At 35.0% G+C, this 23,322-nt stretch overlaps 1 protein-coding gene across 1 annotated transcript in view; it reads left to right on the forward strand.

The window, feature by feature from the left end:
- The window catches only part of LOC111145096 (attractin like 1), a 796,800-nt gene that overhangs the window by 25,748 nt on the left and 747,730 nt on the right, over positions 1-23,322 (forward strand). Inside the window, exons 2-5 of the mRNA XM_022499729.1 lie at positions 1,787-1,870; positions 3,266-3,379; positions 9,159-9,287; positions 10,633-10,841. Of these exons, the coding sequence (XP_022355437.1) occupies positions 1,787-1,870; positions 3,266-3,379; positions 9,159-9,287; positions 10,633-10,841 (536 nt within the window). The remainder of the gene's footprint in view (positions 1-1,786; positions 1,871-3,265; positions 3,380-9,158; positions 9,288-10,632; positions 10,842-23,322) is intronic.

Here is a 23,322-nt window from a genome sequence, read left to right on the forward strand (position 1 = left end):
TAAAGAGGCAAGTCTTTCCAGAGCAAAAGCAGCTCTGAATGCCTGCCTCTTGAATTTGTAACTTCTGGGTCTTGGGTTGGTAGATCTTACCATTTTGTTACTTATAAGATGCTTTTAAGATTGTAAACATTTTCCTTAGCTTTTTAAAGTTGTTTTCAGTGCAGGATTTGTCTGAATTATCTTTTTTTTTTTTAAGATTTTATTTATTTATTTGACAGACAGAGACCACAAGCAGGCAGAGAGGGAGGCAGAGAGGTGGGGGGAAGCAGGCTCCCCACTGAGCAGAGAGCCCGATGTGGGGCTCGATCCCAGAACCCTGAGATGATGACCTGAGCCGAAGGCAGAGGCCTTAACCCACTGAGCCACTCAGGCGCCCCTGGTTTAGAGATTTTTAAGTGAGGTAACACATACGTGCTTACGTAGGTCCTGACACATAGAAAATGCTCGATTTATTGTTACATTAATTTGAGAATATTGGAATTTTTCTTAAAAAACTTTTCCAAGCATGAATTAGCCCATTTATTGCCTAAAATCATCTGCAGGGATTATGAAAGATTTACAAATAACATTCTTATTGACTGACATTTCTGTCAACCATTATTTAGATAAATGAAATTTTTTTTCTAGTGTACTTAAGACTAGTCTATAAGGAAAATTTAATTTATCTACAACTAAATAATGACCCAGAGATTTATGTGCATATGTGTATATTATGTATATGTGTTTATGTATAAGTGAATATATAAAGACTAATCCTTGTGTGTTTGTTTCTGTGTGTGTGTATGTGTATATATATATGTACTTGCATATATTATATATAAAGGCTAAATAGGAAGGTATCTTAATTACTTAAAGTATGGTCTTCTGTGGATAAAACAATTGGGCTGGAGCTAAGGAGAACAAAGTGAAGTAGAACTGAGATTTTGTTTTAAATGTTTTTAAGTTCTAAAAACTGAATTTTTCTAATTGTCTTTTTTGTGTTTTAAATGGAAGATAATTATAAAACCTTGATTTATCCTATTTTTAGAATTGATTGAGTTTTTGGACTAGGTATAAAGTAGATAAGAGAAAATGATAATAAAAGCAGGCAGCCCCCAAACTCAGTAAAGTCTAGTGACAGCTACCTCAGTAATCCTGGTTTGTGGAAAACAAATACAGTGATATAATGGGACAGATGGTGACTATAGTTGGGGTGAACATAGCATAATGGACATACTGTTAAATCACTGAGTTGGACACCTAAAACTAATGTAACATTGTGTGTTTACTCAAAATAAATAGATAAAAAACTTATTACTTGAGAATAAATAACATGAGAACTGAAAAAAGCAAGACCAAAACCAAAAGCGAATATAGCTAACACTGTAAGTTCAGAATGGTATGTACATACACTATTTCTCTATTTCATTGATCTGCATCTTTTAAAGTTCATTTGACCTTCCTTTTTTTGCCTCCATCTTATTTTTATACAGAGGCAATTTAACAACATGTATTTTTGCATTAAGCATTAAGCCCATCAGTACAATGTTCGATCTTTCAGTGTGTTTTTTCACTGTGCAAAGTGAAACAGTCAAAATATGTCAAAGTTTAGAGAAATCCAAAATAAGTTCTTTTGAGATGTAGAGAGATAGATGGCAATATGAAAACTTTCCTAAAATAGGAAATTCCTCCCTATTGGAAAATGCTACATTCCATTTCTTTGGTTAAGTGTCTTTTTAATTTTCTTATGCTACTGTATGTTTTAAAGTTACTTTAAGGTAATTGTTTTCATGATTTTGTTTTCTAGGTTAACAGAACCTTCTGGATATTTAACAGATGGTCCAATTAACTATAAATATAAAACTAAATGCACTTGGCTAATTGAAGGCTAGTAAGTATATAATTTGGATTAAATTATTTTATTCTGAAATGATAAAGATGATCATTTCAGTTTTAAAGCACTACAGTATAATTTTATAGGTATATAGCTTGTTCAGTTACTTATCGTTCATTCAGCTATTATTCATGATATTTTAAAATGAGATTCGCAACTTTTAGATATCACATTTAATGTAAATTATAGTACCCCATTAACGAGATAATAGTTTGTTACATATATTTTATTTTTGAGTTATGTTAGTGTGGCAGTAAATCAAGTGGACACTTTCTGGCTTGCTTTAAACATCTTGTTATGGAATTTGAAGATGCCATAGAAAGTATAAAAATATTTCATGCTAAATTATGCCATTGGTTCATTCGATTCAGCATTTTAGTTATAAGGGCGTTAAAAAAAGAACATTTTGTAGGAGAGAGTTAATTATCTTTTTAGGAAAATTTTTCAGTAATTAGGGTTTGAGATTGAATCGATCTATTTAAACATGCTGTGAATAGATCATAAATGAATTGATAAAAGTTATTTTTGAATCATTTTCTGATTTTTACAGAGTGTATTTGGAAAATGTTTTTCTTTGGGGGGGTTATTTTAGAAAGTTTTTAGAACTTAAAAGTTACTAATTCCCTTAGCACTTATGGTCTCATTTTGATTTTTTGTGTTTTGTTTGTTTGTTTATTGTTTTTTAAGTAATCTCTATGCCCAGTGTGGGGCTTGAATTCATGACCATGAGCTCCATGCTCCACTAAGCCAGCCAGGTGCTCCCCCCTTTTTTTTCATTTTGTTTATTTATTAATATATCATTGAGACCATTTTATTACAATTTCAAGACCATATTAGAGCCTTTAGTTAATAAGCGTTGTGTAGAAATAAGAGTTGTTACTTCTTGAATGTTGAATTTTAAAAATAAACTTTATTCAAATATAATTTACTTATAATACAATGCATATTAACTATATAGTTCAACATGGCTTCAATAATGTATACAATCTCTTTAATATCCCCTTTAATCAAGACCTAGAATATTTACTGCTGACCAAATTTTTAGAAAATGGTGATTTATATATGCAATCTGTTAATAGATTTTGAAGTTGTATGTCATTTTTACAATTCACTTATTTTTAAAGTTTTATTTATTTAAGTAATCTCTACACCCCACATGGGGCTCGAACTCACAACCCTGAGATCAAGAGTCTCATGCTTTTCTGACTGAGCCCGCCAGGCGCTCCTCATTTTTACAATTTAGAGAAGACTCTATCACTCTTTTACACTGGTAACTTAAGAATGTATACAAAATTTTCTATAAATAGTTTTTTAATACAGTACTCTTAAAATTTTTCAGACTCTGCTTTGAATGTTACATATTAATTAAATGTATTTAAATATTTTTTTCAGTCCAAATGCAGTGTTAAGATTAAGATTCAATCATTTTGCAACAGAATGTAGCTGGGATCATATGTATGTTTATGATGGAGATTCAATATATGCACCTTTAATAGCGGTTCTTAGGTGAGTAATAGTGTTTAATTGGTGAACTTACAGTCAGTTTTAGAACAGTAACTGTAATTTATTAATTTTAAATATATACTGCTCTGTGCTTTAAAATAAATTTAGCAGAGATATTGATGGCTAAATTCTAAGATGGTTATAATACAAGTTTGCATACTGTGACTGTCAACTAAATTTTGATTTAGTAACTCTTTCAGAAGCGTGTATTTCTTGATAAATATCCTTTATTCTTTCCACATATCATTTATTCTTTTAAAGTGATATGAATATGTTTTCAGAGATACCTGTTGGGTAGCTTTTTTTTTTTTTTTTTTAAAGATTTTTTTTTTTTATTTATTCATTTGACAGATAGAGATCACAAGTAGGTAGAGAGACAGGCAGAGAGAGAGGAGGAAGCAGGCTCCCCGCTGAGCAGAGAGCCCGATGTGGGGCTCGATCCCAGGACCCTGGGATCATGACCTGAGCCGAAGGCAGAGGCTTTAACCCACTGAGCCACCCAGGCACCCCTGTTGGGTAGCTTATTGTGAGCTCTATGTAACAAAGAAATAATAGGCAGATGAATATGTTTTTTATAGTTGTCTTTTTATTTTGGTGAAATGATAAAATTTCCAATTCTGTAAAAAAAGGTTAAGGTATACTTTATGTAATGACTTAATAACAAATGTGTTTCTTTCAATCTTGAATTGGGTTTTGGTTGTTTCACAATACTTATTATTAGTAGTCAGACTTAATTTTATTTATTTTTATTTTTTATTTTTTAAAAAATATTTTATTTATTTGACAGAGATTACAAGTAGGCAGAGAGCCAGGCAGAGAGAGAGGAAGGGAAGCAGGCTCCCCGCTGAGCAGAGAGCCCGATGCGGGTCTGGCTCCCAGGACCCTGGGACAATAACCTGAGCCGAAGGCAGAGGCTTTAACCCACTGGGCCACCCAGGTGCCCCCAGACTTAATTTTAAAATTAAAGTGTTTTCAGTATCAGTTTAAAAAATCCTTTCTGTGTAATACAAATTATTATAAAATGTTTTATGAATAGGAGAAAATATATTAGACATAGGAAATATTCGGATCATGTAATGTTGATTTGGTGTACAATTTAACTAAGTTTATTGTCTACCAGAGTTACTGATTAAATTATTCCTTATATTTCTTATTTCTATAATATTGCTTATATGTTCTATCATTGTTAAAATTTTGAATAAAGATAAAAGCTTATTGTTCCTGTCAAATTTTTTTTTTTTAAAGATTTTATTTATTTATTTGATAGACAGAGATCACAAGTAGGCAGAGAAGCAGGCAGAGAGAGAGGAGGAAGCAGGCTCCCTGCTGAGCAGAGAGCCCGATGCGGGGCTCGATCCCAGGACTCCGGGATCACGACCCGAGCCGAAGGCAGAGGCTTTAACCCACTGAGCCACCCAGGCGCCCCAAGGACTTGTATTTCTGAAGGAATATTTCACAGTGACTCTTTAGGATCTTAAACATAGTCTGTAATATTGCTATTGTTCTAAATACTTTTAGAATTTAATTTTTGAGTTGTTTGAAAATTATTTAAGGGGTTGCCACAGATAGCTCTTTATCCAAGGGTGATAGAAAATGGAATAGTCATATGAATAATTATATTGCAAGATAGTTTTTTGTGATAATTAGGTAAGATTCTGGGTTCATACATTAATTTTTAGTAATTTAGATTTTACTCAGATATCATTATTGTGTTTTTATGGCCCTTCCATTTGTTTTCTTCATAGTTGTAATGACTGCATTAATTAACAGTGATCCATTAACACTCTTTTTTTTTTTTTTAAAGATTTTATTTATTTATTTGACAGAGAGAGATCACAAGTAGACAGAGAGGCAGGCAGAGAGAGAGAGAGAGAGAGGGAAGCAGGCTCCCTGCTGAGCAGAGAGCCCAATGCAGGACTCGATCCTAGGACCCTGAGATCATGACCTGAGCCGAAGGCAGCGGCTTAACCCACTGAGCCACCCAGGCGCCCCTCCATTAACACTCTTAACAATGCTTTCTTGATACTAAAGGAAACTTTTGTAAGGTAAGGATGGGTTTTAGTATATGACTGTGAAGATGGAACCAGTGACTTTTCATTAGCAAATGTTCCTATTAGCTGTCTTGAAGGAGATGGAAAGATGTTTATTGAATATCCCCTTGATGCTAATCAGTGTACTGGGCAGTTTAAATGTCATCTAATTCTCACAGGGATCTTGTAGTAGAAGTGCTGTTATCCCCATTTTATTGTTGAGAAAATTGAGGCTCAGAGAAATTGCTTTACTTCTAATAGATGGTGGAGCCAGGATTAGGATGTGACAGTCTCTGGACTCAAAAGCCTAAAATACTACAGTTCAGAATCTAAGTGTTTAAATTGTTCCAGTTTCATAATATACATTTCTCAACAAAGACGTGATAACTTCCTCAGCTCCAGAGACTGTCATAAGCCTGGAAGCTATAGTAAGGAATAAGGTACAGGCATTGCAGTGAATTCACACACCAGCTGTCTAGAGTTGGGTCAGACTTCATAGTTGGGTGCCCCACCCTCCATAGGACTGCCCATAGTTCAGATTCCAGCTGCAGGTCCAGAGGTCCTCAAGCCCCACCCACACTTCTGACCAGATGGCTGCAGATTTAGGGGTGCCCACCCCCACCCTTCAGGTTCAGTAATTCACTAGAATGACTCATAGAACTCAGGAAACACTATACTTATGATTATAGTTTCATGATAAAGGTTAAAAATCAGGACCAGCCAAATGAAGAGACACATAGATTGAGGTCTGGGAGGATCACAGACAACTTCTGTGTCCTTGGGATATGTTACGTTCCCAGCATGCCAATGTGTCTCATCATCCAGGAAGCTTACCTGAGCTACAGGTGTCCAGAGTTTTTGTTGGGTTTCCGTTATATAGGCATGATTGGTTGAATCATTGGCCACAAGGTCGAACTGTCTCTAGTCCTCCTGCTCTCTCTGGAATTTGGATTGATTTCTTGTGGCTCAAAGCCTCAACCCTTTAATTGTATGTTGGTCTTTCTGGTGTGGCCAGCTCCCATCCTGAGTCCCCTCATTAGCATGAACAATCAGAGTTCCCATGAATAATGGAGACAATCCTATCACTTGGGAAATTCCAAGGATTTGGAGGCTTTATGAGTACACAGCAGTTTGGTACTGGTGGCGGCATGCACAGAGTTGTTTTTTTTTTTTACCCAGCATATAAGTATTGTAATTAGGTTATGAAAAGAGTGCTATATGATTTTAGAATTAACTAATTCTTCATGGTGAATTTCATCATGGGCAGAAGTAGAATAGACAAAGTATGGGGGCCAGATGGGACATTCTCGATAGAGAAAAACATATGTACAAAGACACAGATGCATTAAAGAGCTTTATGTTTTGGGCTAATATAAGTAGTTATGAGTAATTTGATCATAGGCTATGTGAAGGGATTGGTAGGAGCCAGATTACCCAATAAACAGTAATCATTACATCTACTGAATGGTTATTAGTGCCAGGCAGTATACAAGAGTTCCTTATATATAATAACTCATTTAATCTTCACAGTAACCCTTTAGTTAGGAATTATTATTGCCATGGAGTTTATAAATTCTCCATTCATAAATGAAGAATTGAGCACAAAATGATTCAGAGTGGTTCAAAGTTGCCTAGCTAGTAAGTAATATAGTCAGAATAATAACTCAGGTTTTATACTCCCTTATCACTGTAGTACTGCTTTCTTCTTTACCACATTAAGGAAATGGGGCTTTATTCTATAGGCAAGACTTTAGAATGTGAATGGATTGTAATAGAGAAGTGTTATTTTTTGATTGTGTGCTGGACAGCTGCGTCCTGGACATCATGCTTGTAAAATCACATGTAGAAATAATTTGAAGCCTAGAAAGATAATATATTCCTATAGAGAGTGCCTGGGGACACTAGCAATCCAATCAACTGAATTTAGATACTGAGGTGATTCACACCCAAGCTGTAATGCAGTCTCCTGGAGTTGATCTTTTACTAGTTCACTTTTACTTAAAGTCCTTGGGGTCCCAGGGCAAAGCAAAGACCTTGGGTTCCACTTTTTGTTTTTCTACCTCTGTAAAACAACCCAGTTTCTCAGCCCTTCAAACCTCACTGCCAACTTTGAAATCAGCAAATGCCCATAAGAAGTGGCCCCAGTACCTGGGCTCACCATCTTCTTAGTTCTCCAGTACCTTCAAACTGATTTTTTTTTTTTTAATGTAATTTGTCATTTTTCTAGTTGACTTCAGTGGAAGGGTTACTTGGTCCAGTTGCTTGATGTGTCATATAAGATGTGGAAACCCTCTCTTTTAAAGTTTATTTTTAAAAATAAATACTTCAATTAAATTTCTTTTATTTATTTTTAAAATAAATTACTCTTTAAAAAAAAACACTCAGTGGGTTAAGCCTTTTCCTTCAGCCCAGGTCGTGATCTCAGGGTCCTGGGGTCGAATCCCGCATCAGGCTCTCTGCTCAGCAGGGAGCCTGCTTCCCCCTCTCTCTCTGCCTGTCTCTCTGCCTGCTTGTGATCTCTCTCTCTCTCTGTCAAATAGATAAATAAAATCTTAAAAAAAACACACACTCATAAATAAATAACCAGTAAACATATCTGTCCTTTGTTTCAGAGAGATTAATTATATCTGTTATAAAGACCTGGGAATATTATTTTTAACAATGTACTTACTTCAAAGTAATCTCACTATAGTGAAAAATATATGTAACTAAGATTGGTAGTATAGAATTAGAATTCTTTTGACAGTCCCTTTTTAAAATTTTTTGTTCCTTCACAAACATAGGTTAGTAGATGCAGTAATAATTAGAAAAGCATCAAGATTTGATTGCTTTTTAATTTGTTTACTTTGAGAATGTGTTTGTAAAATAAATCATTTGATTATTGTATTTAATTTTGTTCTGGCAAATATGATTTGAATGAGAGAGTTCAGTTCCTGGTGACGCCTATACATAAATTTAACATTGCCTAAAGGAATGGACTATTTCAAGTAATGTAATTTGTTGTTAGCAGCTTCTTTTCTCATATTGCATGTTTTCACAGATTTAGAGAGGGTAGGATGGTATCAGTAAATGAAGATATGTAATTTTTCCTAATGCATACGGAGATTGAAAAAGGAAAAAGTAGCAATTTCTAACTGGTTACTGACTCAGAACTCTTGCACATTAATATCCGCCTCCCTCCCTTTGTTAGTTTTCTTTTGTGTGAATATGGACTTAAATATCTTTTGGAATATTAACATAAGTTGTATGAGTATGCAAACATTTTTTCTAATGACCTAAAATACCTGGATAAGTGTCCTGGAAGTGTACAAGTTTAACCAAAATGTCACTGTAGTCCCTTCGCTGGGGTGGAGTACTCTCCTTCCAGCTTCATCAGAATTTGCCACCAGAGGGAGAGATAGCAAGGCTCTTTGCCGGCTTTAAGAGAAGGTTTGCACGTGACTTAAGAGACCAACCTGTAGTATTATAACAGGATGGATAGGAGGATAAAGGGGGAAATGGACACTGCGGTCCGGCTGGTGTCAGGGAAGAAGAGGAGGGTGGTGACACGAGAATGAACTTTGGTCCATTGACAGCAGTAGGAGGGCTAATTGGGTGAAAAACGGAGAGAAGCTTGTTTTAGGCTTATCCTTCTAGTTGCTTATTCTGTTACAGATTTTTAGTGATGCTGACAATATTTTTTGAGTAAGTTTTAATGTGATGAAGTCATATGCATATTAATATATATTGCATTCAATTTTGCTCTCTTACAGTGGTTTGATTGTTCCTGAAATCCGGGGAAATGAAACTGTGCCTGAAGTTGTTACAACATCTGGCTATGCACTGTTACATTTTTTTAGTGATGCTGCATATAATCTAACTGGTTTCAACATTTTTTATTCGTAAGTATTTTTTTTTTAAAATTCTGTATTATAATGATTCTTATAACTTGACTTTAAATGATTTATTGTTTTTATAAATGTCTTTTATATGAGGAGCAGGCTAGTGTGTTAAATTTCAAAATTATAAGATCTTTTCCTATGTGACATAAAATCTTAATCATATGCCTTAAAGTACTGTTTGAGTTTGTATTCTAAGTCTCAGGACATTACGGTAGCAAGTTGGGTTGACAATTAATTATGAAATTTAAGATTGTCGGTAAAGGATTAAATGAACAAGTACAAGCTAGGGAGACTTGTAGCAGCAGTCATGTGGGGTCACAGGGCTTCATCTGTGTCTGTGCTCGAAGGTATTTGAAGATGGGCGTGTGAACCAAGTTTGTGGGTCCTTCTGCTTTCCAGAGGTTGTGCTGGACACTCTGTGTACACTACATTCTTTGGTTCTCTTTACAACTGTTCTGTCCAGTGGGTATTTTTCCCGTTTTACAAGTGAGGAAATTAAGGCTTAAAATAAGGTAAATGAATATACCACTGTCTCCTCTAAAATAAGAAAGTGATTTTTGTTAAGACTCTATTATGCGTCTGATACTTTATATAAATTTTCATGCCTGGAAGTCTCACTTCCATGAAGTGGAGGAGCCAGGTGCTTTCATGGGAATGCCCACAGAAGAACCTGATACACTTCTTTTTTTCCTTTTTTTCAGGAATGTAGAATATGACTAGAGAATTTTCCTGCATGAATAAAATGTTCTAAATATCTTCAGACTATTAGAATTTAAAATCAGCAAGCTGTTATAGGATCTATTTATCTCAAGTATATATGCAAGGAAGAATAAATATGTCGTAGAATGTAATTGGTCAAAGGGCTTTAAAATAAAATGCGATAAGCATCCCTATTCTTCCGTGGCAGTGTATAGGTGATAGCATGCTATGTAAATATTATTATATAACCAGGTTAAATCTTAGCTTTTCATTTAATCTCAGGTGTTCTTGAATTTAATTATTTTCTATAAAATGTATATTCAGAACGTTTGAGTACTTAATTCTTTACAAAACATTGTGATTGGAACAGTATAGATCCTGCAAATGTTGAGTGTGTAGTTCTTGGAAGTTTGGAGCCTCAAAGTAAACTCATTGAATGAATTAAAGTCAATTGCAAATAAATATTAACTGAATTGCATTAGGTATAAAAGGGTCCAGAGTAAAGAATTGAAGTCACATTGTGGAATTGGGTTAAACAGAACATATCAAACACAACATAAAAGTGATAAATAAGGTTTACAAAATGTCAATCAAAATTCTTTTTTAATTACTTTGAATTTGAATCTATATGTATTATATTTTACAGAATTAATTCTTGTCCTAACAATTGCTCTGGTCATGGGAAGTGTACAACTAGTATTTCTGTTCCAAGTCAAGTGTACTGTGAATGTGATAAATACTGGAAGGGTGAAGCTTGTGATATTCCTTATTGTAAAGCCAATTGCGGCAGTCCTGATCATGGTTACTGCGACCTAACAGGAGAAAAACTGTGCGTCTGCAATGATAGTTGGCAAGGTAAGCATGTGTGGTGTGATGGCTTTTGAAACATTGATTCATATATTTAATAAGATTAAAAGAAATTCTATACTCATTTGTTTTGTTAGTTTGCACACTCAGATCTCATGTATTTTATTTTTAGAATTTTCAGATGAACAATCAACTTCTTAGGATGTTTGTTTCTTCACAACTAGAGTTGTGTCTATACCCTATTTTGAGAATCAAGTGCTTCTTGGCGATCTTTCTAAATTGTGGGTGTGTGATCAGTATGATATTCTGGAATTTTTGGTTGAATCCTGAAAAATTTGATGACTTGACTGAATTTGATGCAGGTTGCCTTCAAATTTGACTTGTAATGGGTAATAGTATACTGCAAATGCTTGTCTTCATGGTGCTGCAGGATTTTAAATTTATTTCTTAGGAAAGACTGACCTCTTGTGGCTATTTTTTAAAAGAACAGACTATTTTTTGAAGTATTTAAAAAATTTCATTAAGGATTAGTATTAAGGATTTCAGCTGCTTATTCAAGAGTAAGATTCCTGGGGAAGAATTGCTAAACAGTTTTTATAAGTATCTAAGATTAAATATTAATTTTAGACTACATTGAAGAGTTTTAGCTTACTTAAGTATTTGGCTATAAAATCATAAATTTTGTCATTGTGGAATTAAATGAAGAGGTACATCTAGTTATCCATATACTTACCTATCTGGAGCTTACTTTGTGCTAATTGTATTTACATATCTGGAGCTTACTTTGTGCTAATTGTATTTACATACTTACAATATTTACATATTGCTTTGTGTCAGCATGCTAATCCTGTTGATTGAGGCAGTTTTGACTCAAGAAATAAGTAATCCAAAATCACATGATCATGTGTTATAGTACAGTATAGTATAGTGTACAGTATAGTATAGTACAGGGTAGCAGTAGTAGCAGTAGGTCCTAAGTAAAAACCAAAGAGAACGTGCTCCTCATATGGTTGTAGTCATCATTCTTTAGATGACTTTAAGAAAAAAAATGTTACTAAGTATGCTTAGTACTTGTTAAGAGGAATTAATTTAGGCTTTGTATAAATTATGCCCATCTTAAATCCATGTTATCTCATTAAAAAAATTAGTTGCACTAACACAAAATATGAGTGATTTCTTACTGAAATAAATTTGATTACCTATTATGATTATGATAGAGACAGATTTCTCTATGTTCTTTAATTACAAGAGCATGTATTTTATTAAGTGGTTATTTTAATAGTTTGTGATCTTTCTTCTCCTAAAAAGTGCCTCAGTACACCATTTTTTTTTTTTTTTCATTTTAGTCTTGAAACTAAAATAATGTCCTTTTCTTTGGAGAGAATGGTACATCAGGAATATATTTACATTTATTGAAATTAAGGCCTGAGAAATAGAAGTGTAGCTTATACACAGTGTTTTTCAAAGTGGTCTTTAATGGCTCTCAATCTCCCATCTCATTTCAACACTCTTGAAAGCAAAAGAAGAATATATTTGTATGCTATTCTCTGTGAACATCTCTGTTCTTTTTTATTCTTTCTTTCTTTTTTTTTTTAAAACTAGTTCTTCTTTAAAATGCTTTGTTTTCTGGGGGTTTATAAAGTCTAGCTCAAATGTTATCTTTTGTTTTTTTTGGCTTTTGTTTGACCTTTCACATTTTATTATTCTTGTCAGTAGTGCCTTAAGACAAAGGAAATTCCTGACTCTTACATATAAGAAATTGGAAATGGGGTAGCAAATACTGGGCATGTTCACTTTTAAAGCAAAGTGATAATATAAATAGTCCCATATTTATACCCACAGAAATATATCTATATTTTACATATAACTTTTAAAAATAAATATAAAATGTTGTACAGAAGTCAGACCACTATTCTTAATAGATAAAGAGTTGATCTCTGAGCTGATGTGAATGTTTTGAGGGTAGGGTACTTGGTGAAAGTGATATTATGCTTCTTTCATGACAGATGACATACATATTGGTTCCTTTGAGCTTCAGACCTGATCCCTGGTTTTGTATTTAAGGAAGTGTAGCTTAAAGTAGCTGGAATTACTACCAGAACTGCTAGGGAGAAAATGATGTTTCTATTTCAGATACGTAGAATGGGGAGGAAATAAGGGGGAAATGAGAGAGAAATTTGTTTCTAGGACATCTGGGGAATGATCAGAGAACTTGAGATATTTAAAAGTGAGAGCTGAGGAGGCGATTTATGAGATTCAAAATCCGACACGTTTTTGTAATGTGTTATTTGGAATTGGAGTCTTTGGGTTAAAAATAAGATTATTGCTACCTCCATTATATTTTATCCTTTTATGTTGGTTCATTTTACTTACTCTGTTGGGACTATGCTAATATACCAAAAAAAAAAGAAGTATTGCTTTCTAGAAACTGAGATTTTATTAAAGAGGACAAGCATGGAGGGGAAGCCCAGCTTTATGTTAAGTCTTGGATTCCCTTCCTAACATTTCTGTAGTGCTTGTCCCACCTGGCTTCTGTTCCTCTTTCTAATTTAGTTTTTTGTGGGTACCTTTGAAGATTTCTGCTTACCCGTCACCATACTTTTTCCTCCCTTAACTTTTTCTTCTTTCTTCCTTAATCATTTGCTATCATCTTTTTACCGTTTGAGGAATTTTTCCAAATTACAGAGGAATTTGTTTTAATGGAAGATGGCGCCATCAATGTTAACTGCCCCCCCCCTTTCTTATAGAAAGGCATGTTGAGGGGTGCCTGGATGGTTAAGCGTCTGCCTTCGGCCTGGGATCGAGCCCCCATCGGGCTCTCTGCTCAGCGGGGATCCTACTTCTCCCTCTCTCTCTCTGACTGCCTCTCTGCCTACTTGTGATCTCTGTCAAATAAATAAATTAATAAAATCTTTAAAAAAATAAATAAAAATTTATAGAAAGGCATGTTGAAAAGCATACAGGTTTGTTGTATTATGTGTAATTATGTCATAATGTATGGTTGTCAAAGATGATATATACGTATTAGATTATTTAAAGGGTAGGGACCTCTGTGGGCTCATCTGCTTCTGTGATGATTTTCAGTTAATAAAATTATTTAAGTCCTAATAAGTCACAGAAGGGGAAAAGGGAGCTTTAAAAAGTAATTTTCTTTAGAGATGGCTTCCAAACATTAAGACAGATGAGGAATTTTTAAAAGGCATCAAAATCATGATACAACAAATTGAGTTTATGTTCATATGTAGAGAATTTCAAAGCAGCATCCAAGTTGTAGCGTCTCTCCCCTTCCCCCAGGCCATCAATTCCCTAATTAGAGTGGCTCCAGGTTTCTGTCTTTTACATAAATTAAACAAAATCTGAGTCGCTGGAAGTCTTTGATTATGAGCAGAAGCAGCTCTGGCTCACTTGAGCAGAAAAGGCACTTATTGGAAAGCATGGCAGAGACCATTGTTGCCCAGAATTCGTTTTTCCCTTGTTTTTAGCACATGGCCTTCCAGCTGCACACCACATTTCTCAGCCTCCCTTGCAGCTGGTATGGCTGTAGTACTAAGTTCAGGTCGGCAGGACACGAGTGGAAGTGCTCTGTGGAACTTTTAGATCATTGAGATCTTTCCAAATGGTGGTAGATGACAATAACTTTAGTAACCAATATTACTTGCCCATTTGCTTCTAGAATTTTTCATTGGGGAGAAATTGAGTTTTAGCTTATTTAAGCAGCTTAGTTTTGGTTCTCCTAACCTGTACCCTAACTAATACAGAAGGGTCCCCAATAGCTCTGAAGAGAGATGAAAGGCTGGACGAACCTTGGTTGGAAAGGGTCAAGTACAACGGAAAGGCAGGTGGGTAGATTCACGGTTACCTGAAAGATGAAGCCATAGGAATGTCGGATTAGGATATTCATGTCACTCCACTGGACCCTGGGATCCCACTGGCATCCTTACTGTGCATACAACATGCTTCAGGCATGGCTAGAGAGAATTCTGAATGTTTCCTACACCTTTGTATCACTTGTTAAGATTCAGAGTCCTGCTTAGTAGCATCTGTTTGGCTGAGGTCCTACTCATACCTTGGCTGCCTAGAGATATATAAAGAGAATTTAGCTTCTCTGATTCATATAGTAGGAAGGGATCCTGTTTCTGAACAGAATTCACACAAGAGAGATTTTCCTAAACAAGAAGAGGGTTTATATGATTAGAGTCTCTCAAACAAATACAAAATCCAAATAAAATATTTTTTAAACTTTTAAAAAAAGGTTTTATTTATTTGAGAGAGAGAGAGAGAGAGCATTAGAGTGGAGAAGGTCAAAGGGAGAAGCAGACTCCCTGTGGAACAGGGAGCCTGATGTAGGACTCGATCCCGGGACTCCAGGATCATGACCAGAGCCGAAGGCAGTTGCTTAACCAACTGAGCTACCCAGGCACCCCCAAATAAAATATTTTAAAATGTAGATTGTTGCCTTAATTGACAAGGAGTGGTATAAGTAGTTCTCTGATGTCTACTCAGAAAAAAACTTTGCAGTGTGGAACAGATGATGGAAGTAGACAGGTTAAAAAAAATAAACCCATAGGCTTCAGCATCTGATTTTCTTTTTCTTAATCCATTACACAAGACATTTTCCCCCTATTTTATAGAGATGAAAAATAGGTCAACGTCTTTATATACATGACCATTACCTAACCATTTAACAGTTGTTCCTGTGATGTTCCTTTCCTTTTCCAGAATGTCCTGCTTAATCCTACTGTTCAGTCCTTTTGAATGTCTTGAGGATATTCTTTGTTTATAGTATTTCAGTTCAGTTAAGACTTGGTTCTCATATAAAGATTGGAGTTTGTGTTAAGCCTTTAAATTATTGATTAAAAGATAATATCTACATATACAAATCAGAGAATTTGATAGTTTTATATAGAGCCTCTGATTCTTTATTTAAACTCATACTTTATTTGAACTTATTTCAGTTTCTTTCATGCCTCTTTGTCCCTTAGTATTTCACGGCCTTTCTTATTTCTGAATTTCATCCAGGAATACCTTACCCCATTAACATTCTAAGACCAGGTTGGATTCTCCTTTTGTATGCTTTCCTAGGACCCTACCTTTTTAATTTATAGCACTTATCACATTTATGTATGTATGAGTTTTAATTTTCTTTCCTACTGGAGTATAAGCTCCATGAAGTGAAGAATGATTATGTTTTGATCATGTTTGTGTCGCCAGTACCTATTGTAGGGCTTGACGTGTAGTAGGCATTCAAGTTTTTTGTTGTTGCTGAGGGAACTGTTATTATTATTTTTTAAATTTATTTTTACTTAGTTAACATATGGTGCAATATTGGTTTCTGGAGTTGAATAAATGAATAAGACTAGTTTAATGATATATAGACATTCAAGTATAAATGTTTCAAAAGATGAGTACTATAATAAATTATTTAATGTACTTAATTTATAAAAAATGACTTTAAATATTGAGAAAAACAACTGAATTTGACCATGTGGTTCTTGGATTCTTTGTTTTCCAGTCATTACAATCCTTTGGTTTTAGATTTTAACATTTGCCAGTAGGTGGCAGTATTGACTACCAGAACATACACTTAACCTCTGCCTTCATTCAGGTTGTAAAAACTTGATAATTTTGTTTGTTTTAGAAAAATATAAAACGTTTTAACTTAAACTCATGAATATTTTATCTTGAAGTGTTTTTTTCTGCGCTAGCCATATGACATACCAGGACATGCTTAGTTACTTTAGTATGTAAGTATGCATCAGAGTATAGGTTGCACCTTTAAAAAATTCACTGAATAAATTACCTTTTCCTTTTTATGTTTAATAATAATAAACATTGTCTCTCTATTTAACTTTAATGACAGGTAATATACTAAATTAAATTCTTTTCTTTTAGTCATTCTTCCCACTAGTAAAATCAGCAGATCTGACTTTTTGCAAGTCAATAAAATTAAGTTTTTATTCCTAACCTACTTGAAAAATTGATTGTTTAAAGGTAGCATTGAGAATGTGTGTGTGGGTCTGTGAGTGTGTGTATATATATATATATATTTTATATATATATGTAAAATATATATTATATTCATTTATGTAACAAAATTTTTTGAGCATCTACTAAGTTTTAGTCACTATTCTATGCCTTTCGGATGCATCGTGGAACAAAGAAGTCAAGGATCTCTATGTAGCTTACTTACATTAAACTGGGAGAGAGATCACAGACAATGAACATAATATACATGTTATAAGTATAGTATATTAGAAAGGGATAAGTGCCGTGGAAAAATAAAGTAGAGCTGAGAAAGAGGAGTAGATATGGGGATGGGAGTTAAAATTTAAAATAGAGTGGTCAGTTTAGGCCTTACTGAGAAGGTGACATTTGTGCAAGGACTTGGTACATGTGAGGGAATTAGCTATATCCTTACTTAGGAGAAGAATATTCTAGGCAGTTGGAACAGTCAGTACAAAAGCACTAAGGTAGAAACATGCCCTTTGTGTTTGAGGACCAGCTAAAAGGCCAGTGTGCCTGGAGTTGAATTACTAATAGAAGATTAGTCAGATAGGAGCTCAGAGAAGTTACAGAACAGGGGAGAGGATTGGAGATATGGGGTTTAAGGGTTACTGGAGTGATGGAGGTATGTGAATAGTGGAGCCAGTTTAGCTAACCTTAGCATTGGGGACAGCTGTAATGATTTTGACTTTCACCCTAGGTGAAATGGGGAACCACTGAAAAATTTTGAGCAGAAGACTGATCTAATCTGACTTAGTTTTTTTTTTTTTTTTTTTAAGATTTTTATTTATTTATTTGACAGAGAGAGATCACAAGTAGACGGAGAGGCAGGCAGAGAGAGAGAGAGGGAAGCAGGCTCCCTGCTGAGCAGAGAGCCCGATATGGGACTCGATCCCAGGACCCTGAGATCATGACCTGAGCCGAAGGCAGCGGCTTAACCCACTGAGCCACCCAGGCGCCCCTAATCTGACTTAGTTTTAAAAGGTTTCTGTTGGCTTCTAATTGAGAATACTGAAGGCATAGTACCAGTTAAGAGGTTACTGCTATAATTATTATCCAGATGAGAGGTGATAGTAGTGTGGGCAGGCAGTGGAGGGGTAAGAGTGGCTTGAGTGCTAAATGGAACTTAAAAAGCAGGGTTAATAAGATTTGCTGACGCATTGCATATGGGAGGGGGTGAGGGAAAGAAAGAGTCAAAATGACTAAGATTTTTTAGACCACAGAGGTAAGGTAGAGTTACCAATGGATACGAAGAAGAGTTTAGGAGGAAAATTAGTTTGACTTCAGTATGTGAAGTTTGAAATGTCTTTTAGACATCTAAGTAGAGATGTTGAACAGATAGTTGGGGTTTAGTGGAGGACGTCTGTACTGTAGCTATAAATTTGGGTCTTAAAAATAATAAATTGGAAACTATTGGTGGTACTTAAGCCATGAAATCAGATCATCAGGAAAGTAAGTGTAGAGGGAGAGTGGAACAGACCGAGCTCTGAGTCACAATACAATTCATGCAGTATTGTGTGATACGAGTAACTTCCCTCCTTAGAGAAGCTTACCTGATGCTGAAACAAGCTCTGGTATTAAAGTCTCTGACTTAGAGAAGTAGAATAAACAAATCCTGCTCTCAGTCCTAGCTAACTCTATATTAATAATTTTCAACTAATCAGAACCAAAGTCCATAAAGCTTTGTTTTAATCCTTCCACGACTCAAAATAATATGTTGGAAAATACTTTTCTTTGCCAACAGGACAGTTCCTGTCTATATTATAATTGCATCATTGACCTAAACTGAGAGAACCAAATATTCCTGGAACAGAACAGTATAATGATTACCATTCACACAACTCATTGTTCTATAAAATTAAAATACTGTCAAAACAGCTGTGAACATTCACAATACACGAAAATTCATGCCTGGGCTTTGGAGATGGGTTTAGTGGGGCTAGAAAATGTTTAGAATACTTTGGATACTGAAACAAAATCAGATTTTTCAGTGCTGTTGAAAGATGACTTATACTTTTGTTACCTTGTTTTGCTTTTTATTTGGAGAACTTCAGATTCAGTATACATACTAAATCATACAATTATTTCTGGAATGATTATAATAAGTTACATACACCTCTCTTAAATCTTCCTTCTCAGCATATTTTTTCCTTTTCTGTTAGCAATCCAATTTCCTTCTGGGAAATTGCCTTAAATTTAGTTAAAGTAGTCGTGATGGGATGATAAATCCAGAGAGTTGCCTATTCTAAACTTGATTTTTTAGCCTCATTTTGAAATTCTCTGAATTTCTCCAGTTGAATTCCCATTTTTTTCCTTAAAGTAGCTGAAATTAGTTTCTTTGGCTTACAACCAAAGAAATCTAGCTGATACACTATACCAGAGTATAGTGGTACTCTGTACTGTAGTGCCCTCTATACTATTAGAGTTCATGCATGTATGTGTATGTATTTTATGCTTCTGTTATTAGCTTTATTTAAAATACTAAAAGTGATATTTGCAACATAGATGTATTGATAGAAATTTAGCTTAACAATCTGCCTTTGGTACAAAGTTAGCACTAATTTAGCGTTTTTAATTGAGAACTGAAAAAAAAATAAATATAATTTGGCCCTTTAAGTCTGTACCACTTTAATAATTTTCATCATGACTTAGATTAAATATGAATTAAAAGTATGATCTAAAACTATATTAGGAAGTCCAAAATTCTAGAGAAAGATTAATTTTTCCCCTGAAAATCCCTTACATGACTGCATAATTTTTTGGTTTCTTTTCTTACTTTAGATGATACAGAGAAACTCCACTCAGAGTAATTCTTGTTTTTAGAAATCAAAGCCTGCTGTTAAGTTATTAATTACTAAGGAACAATTAATCTCCTTTTTGGGGGAGATCGAATTTTACTGTCAGGTTTTCCTTTCTGTATCTTTGTACATAGCAATTACAGGTTTTCTAGTAACATTGAAAATTTGTATATAAATCTATTAATAATTTTTGGACCTTTGGGGGATTGCTGTTTCACTAATCTGAAAACTTTAAATTTTTATCTTTCTTTATATGGAAGCTAAGTTATTTTATAAATTTCATTTGTGTTATATAAATAGATTTTTTGGTATTGATTTCCATTATAAAGTCAGAGATAGATTCCTTTAGAAAAACTTGTCCAGTTTTTCTAGTGCAAAATACAACACTTTGGAATGTAATTTAGTGGTCTAGAATTACTTTGGAAGAACTTTAAACATTTTGCAGTTCTTTCTTTATTCTAGGTTTTATCTTTGCAATTTTTTTCTCAATTTGATTTCCCTGCTATTATAGGACTTTTTGAGAGAGAGGGAGTGAGTGAGGTGGATATGGGGAGGGCAGAGGGAGAATCTCAAGCAGACTCCCTGCCCAGTGTGGAGCCTGATGTAGGGCTGATCTCACTACTCTGAGATCATGATCTGAGCCAAAATCAAGATCAGTTTGCTAACCGACTTAGCCATCCAGGTGCCCCTTGGGATTATAGGAATTTTTTACTTGTAATTTTCCTTTTTTCTTTGACATGTCTATTTGTACTATCTAATGACACTAGGCTTTATTAACATAGATTGCCTCAAGTATACTTAGTTTTCTTATATATAAAATGAGGGGATTGACTTAATAATAAGAATAGGATTACTGGGTCACCTGGGTGGCCCAGTCTTTAAGTTAAGCACCTGCCTTTGGCTCAGGTCATGATCCCAGGGTCCTGGGATTGAACCTTACATGGGGCTCCCTGCTCAGCGGGAAGCCTGCTTCTCCCACTGTCTCTCCCCCTGCTTGGATTCCCTTTCTGGCTCTCTTTCTGTCAAATAAACAAATAAATAAATAATCTTAAAAAAAAAAAAAGGATTAGGATTACTGTAAAGGAGCTTGAAGAGTAACTTGTCCAAGGTTTCATATCTAGTAAGTTGGAAATCTTGGTTTACTTTATAGCTCATACTTTTGATCTTTTATAGCTCTAAGGTTATTTTTATTCATTCATTCGGTAAGTATATACTGGGACCACTCATAGGTGTTGGGCTATGTTAGGAATTTTTCATTTTGTTTGAAGTGTGATGGGAAACCACTGAAGGATTTTGAGTAGGAGTGAATTCATATTTTTAATCACTCTGGTTGCATTGTGGAGAGTAGAATGTGATGAGAAGGGAACCAGAATGGAAATAAGGAAACCAGTTTTTGGCTTCCTTTTTGGAAACTATTTTGTTCCAAATAGTTCTAAATAGGTGGCTAGGACTAGGATGGTAGCTGTAAAGGAAAGAATTGGTGGTTGGTGTCTAGTAGAAATGACAGAATTTAAAGATGTTTATCATCTGTAGGGTATAGACACTCAGACACCAGCCAGTCAAAATGGATGCTGGCCTTAGGACTGGAGCTAGATCCTGGAGGAGCCATGCAGTGCCAGGTATCATGCCTTTAGTTGTTGACTGGAGAGTGTTGGATTATCTCAGGAAGGGGCCAGGGGAACTGGGAGGGTAGGCCAGGGGCTTGAGGCAGCATCTGCTTCAATTGAAACCTTTCCATATTTTAATGGTCAGAAAGGCTGTATGCCTGCATACCTAAGGGATGTCAGTCCAGGATTTGTTGATGGATTGGATATGGAATGTGGGTGAAAGAGAGAGCTCAGGAATAGCCCCAGGTCTTTGTCCTGAGCAGTGAGGTGAACGGAAGTGCCATTTACTGAGATGGTGAACACTAGTGAGGGAGCAGATTTGAAAGGGAAGAGTTAAGATTTTAGTTTTGGACATGTTAAGTTTGAGATTATTATTAGACATCCAGCTGGTGGAGATGTCATATAGGTCATCTGTCTTTGAACCTGGAATTCAAGAGGGATTGTGGGACTAGAGATACACATTTGGGAGAGATCAGAGTGTAATTCTACTCTCTATGATTATGTGTAGAATAGCATTTTCCCTTCAAAAATCTCTCAACAGCCTTTACTAATCTCCAAAGTCACAGCATTAGAAATTCATTTATGCTCTGTGGATTATAAATGATGCACAACCTGTGGAAAATGTAGCGTATTAAATCTTTATGAAATCCCCACTGTAATGTGAATTAGTTTATTACATCTTTTCAAGACAGCTGAGTTCTGCATACCTTGAGGAGATAGAGAGAAGTTGTGCAGGGAGAGTTAATGCAGAGGGGCTGCATAAGGGGCCACATTAGGAAATGGTAGATAGAGGACCTTTCATGGATATATATATATATATATATATATATATATATATATATATATATTTTTTTTTTTTTTTTTTTTTTTTTTTTAAGATTTTATTTATTTATTTGACAGAGATCACAAGTAGGCAGAGAGGCAGGCAGAGAGAGAGGAAGGGAAGCAGACTCCCCCGCTGAGCAGAGAGTCCGACACAGGCCTCGAACCCAGGACCCTGGAACCATGACCTGAGCTGAAGGCAGAGGCTTTAACCCACTGAGCCACCCAGGCGTCCCTCATGGATATATTTTTATAAAAAGGGAGTCTTGGGGTGCCTAGGTGGCTCAGTTAGTTAAGCATCAAGACTCTTGAATTTGGCTCAGGTCATGATCTCAGGGACCTGAGATTGAGCCCTGCGCAGAGTGGAGCCTGCTTAAGATTCTCTCTCTTCCTCTCCCCCTGCCTCTTCCCCACCCTCTTAAGAAAAACTAAAAAGGGAGTCTTTGAGGGCCTTAAATGGAGATACCAATATTAGATTTTTAATGGATGGTGAAGCCTTTGTGTATAGTGTATTCTTTGTAGTTATTATGTTTTAAATTAATGTTCAGTTTATAAAATTACATTTTTAAAAAAGGATTTCATTTATTTATTTGAGAGAGAGAATGAGCAGGGGAGAGTGACAAGATTGTCCGCTGAGCAGGGACTCTGATGTGGGACTTGATCCTAGGACCTTGATACCATGACCCGAGCCAAAGTCAGATGCTTAACTCACTGAGCCACTCAGGCACCCTATAAAATGATGTTTTTAATTATTTTAGTTATAGAACACAGCATGCTACAAATTAAGGTATCTAGTTTTCCTTAAACTTTTAAGCCATATTCATAAATCTCATTCTATTTATAAACTTCCTAATTTAGAACGAAATAAAGACAATCTATAGAGTTTGACTATAGACATTTTTTCTAATAATTGCTGGAAGTAAGATATGGTAGTAACAAAGATAAGAAAAATTTTAACTCCTATTTTGTGTAGAAAATCAGATTTTTTAGATTACTGAGTAAAATTTAAAAAACCTCTAGAATCTTATTTTTCTGTATTAAATAACAATATTTAAATAAATTAAGTAATAAATTTAGTTATATGTGTTAGTTTCTTATAACTGCTATAATAAATTACCATAAACCTGATGTCGTAAAACAATACACATTTATTAATCTCTTACCATCTGAGATAAGAAGTGTGAAGTCAGTTTCACTGGTCTAAAATCTCAGGGCTTGCAAGGTCACACTCCTGGAGGCTCTAGATCTTTTCTAGATCCTTGACCTTTCCTGCTTCTAGAGCTTCAGTTCCTAGTTTTC

The sequence above is a fragment of the Enhydra lutris genome, unplaced genomic scaffold (genome assembly GCF_002288905.1).
Source record: "Enhydra lutris kenyoni isolate GAN:26980312 unplaced genomic scaffold, ASM228890v2 scaffoldscaffold12, whole genome shotgun sequence".
Classification (NCBI taxonomy): domain Eukaryota; kingdom Metazoa; phylum Chordata; class Mammalia; order Carnivora; family Mustelidae; genus Enhydra; species Enhydra lutris.